The sequence below is a fragment of the Neolamprologus brichardi genome, chromosome 4, assembly GCF_056152115.1.
Source record: "Neolamprologus brichardi isolate AB-2024 chromosome 4, ASM5615211v1, whole genome shotgun sequence".
Classification (NCBI taxonomy): domain Eukaryota; kingdom Metazoa; phylum Chordata; class Actinopteri; order Cichliformes; family Cichlidae; genus Neolamprologus; species Neolamprologus brichardi.
In genome coordinates this window covers 3,493,526-3,505,736 of record NC_142107.1, presented here as the reverse complement: position 1 = coordinate 3,505,736, position 12,211 = coordinate 3,493,526, and the positions used below count along the sequence as shown (strand labels likewise).

The 12,211-nt window shown below is 39.9% G+C and overlaps 1 protein-coding gene across 1 annotated transcript; it reads left to right on the top strand.

Annotated features, from left to right (window-relative positions):
* Positions 1-3,718: 3,718 nt before the first annotated feature.
* On the top strand, positions 3,719-11,734 carry polr3h (polymerase (RNA) III (DNA directed) polypeptide H). The gene is made up of 6 exons (XM_006797969.3): positions 3,719-3,955; positions 5,027-5,123; positions 5,303-5,389; positions 7,348-7,411; positions 7,542-7,776; positions 11,186-11,734. Exons 1-6 carry the CDS (start codon positions 3,845-3,847, stop codon positions 11,234-11,236), a joined length of 645 nt encoding a protein of 214 aa, XP_006798032.2. The 5' UTR covers positions 3,719-3,844; the 3' UTR covers positions 11,237-11,734.
* Positions 11,735-12,211: the final 477 nt, after the last annotated feature.

The window sequence follows — 12,211 nt, the reverse complement described above, 5'->3', positions numbered from 1 at the left end:
ATATATATATATATATATATATATATATATATATATATATATATATATAAAAATCTTTTTATATAGATTTTTTACACACACACACACACTGTGTACGTGTCCTGAGATGTCTAGGGCCATCTCAGGCCCATCTCTGGGTGATGGCTTGGAGTTGCCCACCCCTGCAGTAACTGCTGGTTGTTCAGTGAGAGGAGCCAAAAACACACGTTTACAATCCATTTCACTTTTATAGGTCTGTAACGTGTAAAGTGAATCCCTCTAAACACCACCTGTTTTTGTGTGACTGGACAACACTCCCACTGTTGGGGAAACTGACAAATAACCAGAACAAAGCCTGAAACAAATGCTGACAACACTGAGTCACAATTTATTTTCTGAGCTTCAGAAAATGTTTTTTGACCTGCAATAAACACCTGCACTCTGCTGTCACACTCACACATTTTTGGAGATAAAATATCTTAATTTCAGGAGCGGGTGCACGCCTCCAAACATGCCCTTTCCGGTTATTATAGATCCCTCAGTTCTACAAGCTGTTCTCGTTTGAAAAAGTCCAACGCTGCCCCCTGCTGGATGATCCACAGCTGCCCTCAGGAGCTCTGATAGACTGAGCCAAACACCTGGGCAACCTGACCTTCAACATCTGGAACAACATGAAGGACATGGTCTCCTACACTCCTCTCATTCTGGACCCTGCTCATCCAGACTTTATCCTGTCTGAAGATCTGAACAGTGAGAGAAGGAGAGAGGCAGCGGCTTCCTGATAATCCAGAGAGGTTTGATTGGTTCTATTCTGTCATGAGCTCTGAGGGCTTTAACTCAGGGACTCACAGCTGGGATGTCGAAGTTGGAGACAGTACAAGCTGGATGTTTGGTGTGGTAGAAGAGTCTATCAAGAGGAAGGGAAAAACAGAGTCTGGGTTTTGGGGAGTAGTATTCTGTTTAGGTAAATACTGAACACGCTCACCATCAGCTGGATTCATTGCTCTCTCAGTTCAGAAGAAGTACCAGAGGATCACAAATCAAAAGGATCAAACAGTAAACACAAATCCATAACGTCTCACCCAATTTCCCAAACATTGTATTGTCGGGTCAAAATGAAGCTCTAAACTCAAAACCATTCACTCTTGCTGAAAAACCAAACTTTGCCCACAGACATCACACACAAGGCCTCAAAAACACACACACTATAGTTTTACACATTGGTGCAATAAATTAAAAACAATATTTCCAAAACTGGCAAGTTACGTTGCTTGTGGTTCTTCCCCTCTAAACCTTTTCACATAATGAACACAAAAGACGCAACCAATGTATATACAGTGGCACATTTTGTACCATACAGTACAACACAACCAAAAACATTATTCCACCTTAGCATCCTGTCTTTGGTCTGAGTCAGGCCAGAAAATCTCATCCACATCACAGGCTATATTGGCCCTGGCCAGGCAGTGGGGGTAAAATCCTCATGCATGCCTGATCCACCCCTGACATGCATCTACTGAAATATCTAGGCAGGCTTCTTCCATGGCCTGTAGGAGGTGAACACGGACATAAGGTTCTCTGTCGTACACGTTCCACCACCATGCTGAAAATAACTCCTCTATTGGGTTTAGAAAGGGAGAGTATGCAGGCAGAAAGACGGATGGGGGCAGCACACACAGTGCTCTAATTTCTCCCCTGTACTTGTGCCGGTTTCCCACAAGTACATTTTTGTGAGTTAAAATCTAACAGACAGAAGGCAAATGCATTTGGCACGATGTTGGTGCAGGCGACTATAAATCACACTGTTCACACGAAACAACCCCCCCACTCAGTTTAAAAATACACAAAAAGCTGAAAAGTGTGTTTTGCTGGGTTAACTCAAGTGGAGAGTAAACATCAGCCGTCATTAAAATATGTTCAGAGTTTTGCAAACTGATAATGATGCATCTCCTAAATCATGACACATTGATTTTCACTGCCTTTGTAATGTGAATGTATCAGTATTGGTAGTACCAACTGGCAGTAAATGTATATACTTGGTATTGGATGGATACCAAAATTTGCAGTATGGCACACCACTAAGATTTAGTGGAGTCTGTGAATTATTTTAAAAGCAGTTTGGAACTTTTTTGTTCAAACATCCTTTCTGTTGATAATTTCACTGAATTTTCTATTTTTATTATTTATTTATTTTTAAGCTACCCCTCCCTTATCCTGCTTCTGCCACAGATTTCTTCCTGTTAAAAGGGAAATCTATAGATTTTGCATCTCTATCAGCATGGCCAATAAGGGCTGAAAGTCAAGATGTTTGGTCCTGAAGATGTTCCCCAAGTGACTCCTGAAAAACAGCAGCACAGAGAAACTTTCAGCACCTTTAGCAGCAATAACTTGAAGCAATGGTTTTCTGTTTGATTTTATTGCAGTCTCGCATCACTGTGGAGGAGGAATTTTGACCGACTCTTCTTTACAATGTTGCCTCAGTTTATTGAAGTTTGGGAGTATTTGTTTATGCACAGCTCTCTTAAGGTTAGGGTTAGGACCATTGATCAACAACCATGGCCTCCTTGACTCCGCGCTCAAACCAGCGTTCCTCCCTGTCCAGGATGGAACAGGACAGGACAGGGAGGAACGCTGGTTTGAGCGCGGAGTCAAGGAGGCCATTTACGTGAAAAGGGAAAGACCATTTCTGAATCGAGGAGGGGACCTAAGGGTACATCTTTCGCCGTCTTATAATGCTGTGATTGCAGCCATTCCCCAGCTCTCTGTGAATGGTACTCACGGCCATTGATCAGTGGGCTTTGATCAGTGGTTGTTGATCAATGGTCATGAGAATTTGCATAATTATGATTAAGGAACTGACCTCCCAGCCCATTGTTCCTTCAGTGGGCTGGTTTCAGTCATTATGCAAATGTACTGTTTATAAGATTGGGGAAACCTGCAGTCAGCTGAGACTGAAGAAGTCACTTGGATGAGTGACGAAACGTTTCTCCCACAAAACGCTACGTCCAGATGAACAGAACCAACTTTTGGAGATTTACTTTCCTGGATGATTGAGAATGCATCAAGATGTAACACTATTTTTTTTTAATGTACACTAGTATGATAAGACAGTTACCATGGACTGACATGAGTTAAACTTAAACATGAATTATTATTGTTATTATTAACAACAATAATTTACAGGAACCTATTAAATCTTTGTTTGTAATGAAAATCAATCAATCAAGAATAATTGTCGATAGAACGAAAGTCAAAATGGAATTTCTTTACAGATTTGTCGTCAGCTCTTAAGGATTTAATTATTACATGATTTATGACTCATCACATTTTTGGTTATGATTTATGATGTATGTATAATAATTTATTATAAAAACCTGTATTGGATTAAGTAGCAGAATGTAACTTTTGCAAACAAATTAACAATTTCAAAATTGCAGCGCAGACTTCTTATTCAGCTACTCAGCACCCTTACCGTAATCTCGGTAATAAAGTAGCACCCAAATTCAAGGTGACTTTGGTAATTGCCCTCAACAGACCAGGTTTTCTGACTTGACTTGACCTTTCTGGACTGCACAGCCGGGGGTATGAAGTACCAGAACCTCCAAGCTATTGGCACTTTCTGGCATGTCGTGGTATGTTACACTAACGAGTCCATGGTTTGCGGTATTTGTTAGCAATTGCAGTGTTACATCCACTAGGTGGCACCAAAAACCTGCCGTAGTCGTTTAGAATTGCGACATGCCGTAAATCAGCTGTCGCAAAAACAAACAAACAAGAAACGTGGATACTACTTTCGAATCATTAATTAATGTTTTTTATTGCTTTTATTATTATTTCAATGTATGTTAATTAGTGTCCGGTAATCATGTTCGTGCTGGTGGAAATGGTAGACACTGTGCGGATTCCGCCGTGGAATTTTCACCGGCAACTCAACGAGGCTGTCGCGGAGGAACTGAACAAGAAGCTGGCCAACAAGGTGATGGAGACAATTCTAGCAGACTTAGGATCAATTTTCACCACACAAAACATAAACTGTACTAACAGTTCATCCAGGGTCCTTTATAAATGCATCCTCTTATTTTTAAGCTATACGCGTGGGTGGCAAATGCAAGGAAAAACCCGACCTCTGCACTGAGTGGATTCAGTGGCTCTGTTATTCAGTACGATTTGGTTTCACCTTGCCCTTTAGCAGATAAAACTAGTGTAGGTCACTAAACAAAGGGCTTAGATAACTTGAACACCTGTGTGAGATTTTGGAAAGCACTCACCATTATCATCGTTATCACTAAAACATAAAATGAGGGCGTATGTTGTGGAGAGTGATCATCCCTCTAAAAGAGTTGAAGAAAGGTTAATGTTTCCATGGCATCTGGTGACCCTAAATCTTGCTGAGACCCATCCAGGTTATCTGAACTACTCCTGTGGTCAGAGCCTGATCAAAAAAGCCTTTAGATACCCATTACTAGTCTCCTTCAACGGTACAAGCCTTTAAACACTGAAGTTCTTGATAGTTCACCTCACGAGTAGTGCTTTAAGAAGAGATGCAATGTATTGAGGCATCTTCAGTAAGAGAAGAGAAGAAGATGGTATTGCCACCTAGACTTGAGATACAACAATTTTAATAGGGAATTCCATTTACAAACATTTTTAGGATAAGACTGGTCTTTCTTCCGGAAACTGAACCTCAGTGCTGTAAATAAACCTGCCATCATCAGTTTATACTCTAACCCATAATGAGGAATGGAAATGATTCTGTGAGAAATGTAAATATTTACATGTCTTTAAAAAGTTTAAAAACACCTCTGAAAAATATTCTTTACTTTGTCTTTTTGGCTAAAAAAAAAGAAAGATACATTTAATATTCTTCCTTAAAAATATGTTGCTACTGTATTTATATTAGGCATATAGCAGAGTCCTGATTTATGGACAAGAAAGCATTTATTAGCAAGCACATAAAACCAGTATTTGGCAGCTAAAATACTGAACATATATTGTCCTTTTAGCAGAAGTTTGTGTGTTAAATTGTGTAGTGCTGTGCTTCCATTAGGTGGTCTATAACGTGGGACTCTGCATCTGCTTGTACGACATCACAAAACTCGAGGACTCCTATATATTCCCAGGAGATGGAGCCTCTCACACCAAAGGTATGACGATCATCATCAAATAGCTGAGACAGCCTTTCTGTAGTTGAGGTAAAGTCATATACTGCTTGTAATACCTCAGTCATTAAAGCAAAACTCACCTTTTTCTACTGTTAGTGCACAAACAAGGTAGATGGTGGTGAGTGGTAACTCCTCCTTACCTTCTCTGGTCCTTGTGTCAGTTCATTTCAGGTATGTTGTTTTTCACCCCTTCCTTGATGAGATCCTCATCGGCAAGATCAAGTACTGCAGTCAGGAGGGAGTTTACGGTAATTTTTGACATCTGCACAGCACCACTCTAACACATGTGTCTGCACGTTTATTCTCCACACCCTCAGGAAGGTTAGGGCGGCAACAAACAAGCATTCTCCTTGCTGACTGATATTAGCCGCGAAACCAACCATCAAAATTTCCCAGAGTTCAGGGTGACATCTTTAGAAGTTTTTTTTAACCAGTATTTAAGCTATTAACTGTGCAGTAATGCAGAGACTGTCTACAAATCAACATTTTGGAAACTTTTGCTTAAAAAATATAAATAACTTGTCAGTGTCTCCAGTGCCAGAAGGTGCCACCCTCATGTATGCTTTATTGGTACCCTCCAAATAACTTTCCATTATGGTTAAGACAGTATGCAAGGCACAGCAGGAACCTACAAAATGTCAAACACTGTATCAAAAAAATCATAGAAACAGGAGAATACAAAATCAGTCCCACCGCATCGTTCAAAATCATGGATGAGCTCATCTACCGTGTTGTCAAACTTACCGCACAAGACCCTGTTTCAAGTCTACATACCAAACAGCTTTCAGTTGCAGTTACTGGAGTGTTGCCACCATGATCACGGGATTTTTTTTTTGGCTTTAAATATTGGAACAATTAGCACCGTGTGTTGTGAATTTTAGTAAATCAGTTTGGACGCTTGATTTAAATATTCTCCTCCCTATTTTTGTGCCTTTGGAAAGAAGTTCATATGCAAGCGGGTCGGTCGCACTTTAGTTCTCACTTCATCTTATGTGCAGTCTTCTCATTGCACAGTCTTTGTAAATACTGTATATAAAAAATCATCATTATATATGATTTTTGATTAAAATATTTTCTGCAAGGTATTTAAAGCTGATCGTAGATCGTGAAGCTTTTCTTTAAAGTCTGCTTAAGAAACTTCCTGTGTCCCTACCAGAGATGGGCAGTAACGCGTTACTGTAATCTGATTACTTTTTCAAGTAACGAGTAAAGTAAGGGATTACTATTGCAGAAACGGTAATTCGATTACCGTTACTTTCCCGTAGGAACGCTGCGTTACTAAAACCGTGATTTTTTTGCGAGAATGTCTCATGACAGTGACGTAAGCAAGTGCGACGTTTGTGACAACAGCTGTGTGCAGATCAACAATGGATCATATATCGAGTGCGGGAGAGAGTATGAGCATGCAGCGTTTAAAACGTGGAAGTACTGACCTTACTTTGAGTTTGATTCCATAAAAAGTGACAAAAACATTGGCGTCCGTTGTGCGTGGGAAGAAAACTTCTTTTTACACCGAAAAAAACCCCTAAACAAGCTCCGAGTGCGTAACAACGTAATGGGAAATTCACAGAGAAACTCGCGGATTCTTCAACTGACCACTGCGGCACACCTGCACCAGAGCAAACCTCCGCCTACCCCACTCCTGCTTTACAGGTGAAAATAGAGCAACAGGACCGCTAGTCTTTGATTTTATTTATTTTCTGCTGTGTTTTACTTGCATCTATTTGAAAGACTGAGTATAAACACAAAAAATATTTTATTTTATGTGCAGGAATGTGCAGAAAAATTTAAATGTTAAACTAATTTCTTCAAGTCAGAGAATGGTGCATATAATTTAATTTTTGCTTGATGCATAAAGTTAAAAGATTAAAACTGATAAAACAAGTTTAAAAAAAAAAGACTTTTCCATTTGATTACATTTAGTATGATGGATTATGCAGAAAAAGTAGAATTGGGCTGAAAGATCTATCGCTTTATCACCCATTCAGGTTGTAAATCGTGTTTTTAAAAAGTAACTAAGTAACTAAGTAATTAATTACTTTTGAAAATAAGCAATCAGTAAAGTAATGGGATTACTTTTTTGGGGAAGTAATCAGTAATTAGTTACTGATTTTTTTTTTAAGTAACTTGACCAACACTGGTCCCTACTTTCATCTGCAGCAGGCAATATAAAAGTACCTTTCTAAAGCACTTCTCTGCTTCACAGTGACGATGGGCTTCTTTGATGACATTCTCATCCCACCAGAGTCACTTCAGCAGCCTGCAAAATTGTATCCTGACATATGTTTCTGTGAATTACATAAAGTGCAGTTTTGTTTCCAAATCCCTGTTATTATAATCAAAATGATGTTTAGGTTATTTTCTTAGCTTAAGTGAAGCCTTCCTTAGTTGCCACTTCAGTGATGAAGCCGAGCAAGTTTGGCTTTGGGAGTATGAGACCGATGAGGGTGCCCATGACCTCTACATGGACCAAGGAGAGGAGATCCGTTTCAGGGTGACAGATGAAGTCTTTGTGGATACGTCACCAACAGGCCCGGCCACTGCCGCCTCTGATACGGCGGCACAACCGGGACAGTCAACGGCGCCACCGAAAGAAGACAGCGGGGAGAAGAAAGAGGCACCATATACGCTGATTGTAAGAAAATACACTTTCTTATAGTCTTCAATAAACATCATAAAACTGTGTTTTACTTATGCAATTGGTTTTAAATCAAAAGTCAAGATGTGACTGAAATTGCAGACTTTCAGCTTTTAATTCAAAGTGTTTCACAAAAAAATTGTATTGGCTGTTTAAGAAATTTATACACAGCCAACATTTTCAATTGGAAAACTGGTTTTGTGGCCTCACATTTTGTTGCTTTTCACTGTAATTTGTATATGAGGCCAAAAGAGAAGTCAGCAGCAGTGAAAGAAGCAGTCTGAAGCTGAAAATCCCAAATAAAAACATGTCAGAGAAGCACAGCAGAAACCTCAGTAGGAGGCAAATCAACAAGCTGGTGAAGAACTGACCAGCGTAGCAACCTCAAAAGGCCTGAAAAGACCACAGAAGACAACTAAAGTGTGTGACAATGGAATTAAGAAAAACAACTTCACAACATCTAACCGAGTCGGAAACTTTTTTGAGGAGTGTGTACAAGCTAGAGACCCTTTCATTAATGGAAATACAGCGAGTTTATAGCAAAGTGCAAACTGCTGGTTACACTCAAGGATAAGAAGGTAAGATTAGATCTCACCTGAAAACATCTAAAAGAGCAACAAAGAGAAAACAAGACGAACTTGACTGACAGAGGAAAGTATGAAGGAGTGATAAGCCACATAATACCGCATTGCCTGTCAAACATGGAAGTGTTGCAGTGGAAATGTTATTGCATGAGCATATAGACATACCTGTGTAACTGGTTTACTAGTGTTTATTGATGACGTTACCCGTTTTTGAAGCAGCAGGATAAATTGTGAAGTGTAGAGCGCTGAACTCGCTGTTGAGATTCAGACAAATGCCGCAAAACTGACCCGAATTAAACTGTAAATTTAACTCAAGAAACGGGAGGTTCTTCGGTGGCTGAGTCAGTCACCCGACACCCACAAATACAACAAAAACAAGCAGCTACTGAATGATGTAGAGCATCTTAAAGGAGGAGACTTAGCATTTGGCGATGACCATGGGTCTTTCAAGACTTCAGTCACTGACTACAAAGTGTTTTCATCCAGTTATTAAAAACTATCTCTATTTTTAAATGACAATTAACCAGTTGTTATTGATCAGTTAATTCTGAGCCTTTGTACATGACGGACTTTGTATAAAAATGTCTGGAGTATCGGAATACATGTACCGGCGTTACGTATTGAAAATACAAAATATGAGTAACTGTATTTTGTTACAGTTACCATTTTAAAAGGTGGTATTCAGAATAAAGTTACTTTGTTGAAATCAACGGATTACACATGGGTCTTTTCCTGTTTCATATGTTAGGCTGTGCGCTCTCTATTTTTGGTAATTCCACGCTGGTGGAAACCCCAAAAAAACATGCATTAAGAGGCTCTAATGCCTGTGTCCAGGTCACCTCTACATGCAGCCTGTACTATGACGTGAAGAAATATTTTTTACAATTATTTTTCAAAAAGTCTTTTAATATGAGGGCAACAGGCAGAGTGTTACAGGCATAGCCCTAAAGAATATAGCCTCATGGGCAGTGTAGTCCAGTCGTAAGTAAGCTATTAAGACTCGACTGTACACTGTGTTCCTGTTTTCCTCCAAAAACAATAAGTTCCGTTGGAGCAGCCTTTCAACGCCTCTCTCTGTCTCTCGCTAGCAAAGTTGACCCAGACAACAAAGTAAAGCTAGTTTTTGGCTACGAGCCCGACACAGAACCCAACGTATTAGCCAGAGGTCCCTTTACTACAGTTTGTACCTGTTTTATATATGTGCGGAATAGTTTTTATACGAGATCGCTGCAGAAAGTGCAGCCTTACCTAATGTCCACCCTACTGTTACTCATTTTATATTAAGATTTTAAAATCTAGTTGCTGTTGGTTTGGCGAGTAGTCTTCAGTAATAGTAATAAACCAGAGAAACAGGAATAGTACATTCATGTAGTTGTAAAAAGCTTGATAATATATTAAGTAATCCAAAGTATTCAGAATACGTTACCCTCATTGAGTAATGTAACGGAATACGTTACAAAATACATTTTGGGGCATGTATTCTGTAATCTGTAGTGGAGAACATTTTAATAGTAACCTTCCCAACACTGGTAACACTTAATGCAGTGCTTTCCTTTAACCCCTTGAATTAAAGCTCGCATTATGACTGATCGATATAAATCCACTGCAGTGATGTTGAGAGGCAAAAACGACAAAAAAGTGCCCAACAAATTATGGTGCTAACCGTAACCGTGTGGTAATTAAGGCGTTGCCTTCATCTGTATGGCTGAAGGAGTCAACCAGGTTTTTCTTACCAAACTGTCTCTAAATGGACACAAGAAAGTTTTTTTAAAACCATCCTTTTCATCGCTCTAGTGAAAGAAGTAATTACCACTGTGTAACTAAAGTGATCAAGACTTTTGCATCCCTCTGTGTTAGGCGGTGGGATGTGTTGTGTCAGTGTCACAAGCTAAGAAAAACAAACAAGAAGGCAATAGCAGTTTTGTTCTCTAGCTTTTCTGGGGGGGAGCACCTTTGGAGCTAGACCTCGTTTCTTATGGTCGTGCTGTTCGGTCTCATGAAAATGATGCTGGGAGCCCGGACATCTAGAGACTGCTTTGTCCAGATAGCAAGCTAAAACACTTGATTAAATTAGATATTTCCTATGAACTCCTGACAGGCGTGCTGTTTGCAGTGCAGCAGTAGAAGACCATAAACGTTGCTATCTTTACCTAACCTGACTGATACAAGACATTTACATTAGTGTACAAAGAAGTAAGAGGAAGGTGCAGCACTGATGCGAGACAAATATCATTACGTTCACGTCTAAAAATGGGTCATTATTAAAATGTTATGTGTGTGCATGTTAAAAAATCTATCAAGCTCTAATTAGTTTTGTCTCTCTTTACTGATGCATACAAAATTAGGTACAAGCTTATTTATAGATAACTTTTTACATGCTGAATTGCAAAATAATGTCAAACTTGTGGCAGTGGAGCTTTAGCTTTTTGGAAGCCTTTTTTTCTGCTGTTTCTTTGTTGTGTTCAGACCCGGAGATCATTTAGAAGCTTAATTGATGCTTAAAACTGAAGAAAATTGATGGAAAATTCATAACGAACAAGACCTGTACGCAGAATAGATAATGTGAGTGGCATCTGTAAAATCTGAATTCTTCCATAGCGACAAGTTGCTCTTTTCAGCTCTTCAGCTTTATGTGAAAGCATAGTAGCCAGCATTGATTTTCTCTGTGTCTACTACACCAAGAATTTGAGTATGATGTGACCGGTATGTATACGTTTTCCTGAAACAAGAGACCTACACAGCCTTGTGGATGTGCAGTGGCTTGAACTCTTCTAAAAGTCAAGGATCACACCCATCCTGACCTTTTCCACTTCTTGTTTCAGGGCACCATCTGTGAGCCAGGCCTCGGGCTGCTGTCATGGTGGAACAGCTAGCACTGAGTCTTTAACGCTAGCTGTTCAAACATCATAGCTGATCTGAAGCACGAGGGACCCTCGGCAAAGGTCGCTGAACCCCACTATTTTGGTGCCTGTTTCCACCCATGCGGCGTCCGTGTCATGGAGAACCAGTTCTTCCTCGGTGCCTTTTGAGCAGCAGTCCTTTCTGTGCCACATGCAGAATGTGGGGTAATTTAAAAGGGACGAGACCGTTTGTATGGAAGCACTGACTTTTTGCAAGAATATTATTTACCATTTAATGTAATTAAGTTAACATCTTTCAGGCAGGTGGGAGAAATAAGTGTGACCCTACTGTATATATAAACTGCATCCAGCGGCAAAATCAAACAGAATATGTCTCCAGCATTGCATGTTGTAAAAGATGTTATTTTTATTTGACATACCTCCACCTGCAGGATCTGCTGCACATATCCTCAGTGTGTGCTAACCCCCCACCCCTTTCTGTTTTTTTTCCCCACAATAAAAGTCAAAATGAGAGCTAGCTGCTCTGTGGATTTTTCATTCTGTGTGATTATAGAAAGTATATCAGAAAGGATTAGTGAGCAGCCTTTAAATCCTTCAGTGTAATGGGCAGTGAAGGACACAGTCAGATCTGCCCTCTGCACACTTAATGTCAGTCTACACACACAGACGTGTTTGTTGTGCAATCAGTGGGCTGTTTCATGTGACAACTGCGTGGTTGATGTTGTGAAACAAGGACAGTCTGCGCTGGAAAGGGAGCAGCAGAAATGTTACATATGAACTAAGTCAGCATGTGAATAAGTAGCGTTATGTAGGGTACTAAATAATGTGAACACGAGCTCATTTTTGCATCCTGACTCTGTCAGCAGTCATCAATATAAATCTATAAATGCAAAGCCGTCAGTAGCAGAGCATAAATGACATACACGGTGAAACCAGCCTTCACCACACGAGGCTGGCATGGAAGTCAAGGAATGAGGGAAGTCATTT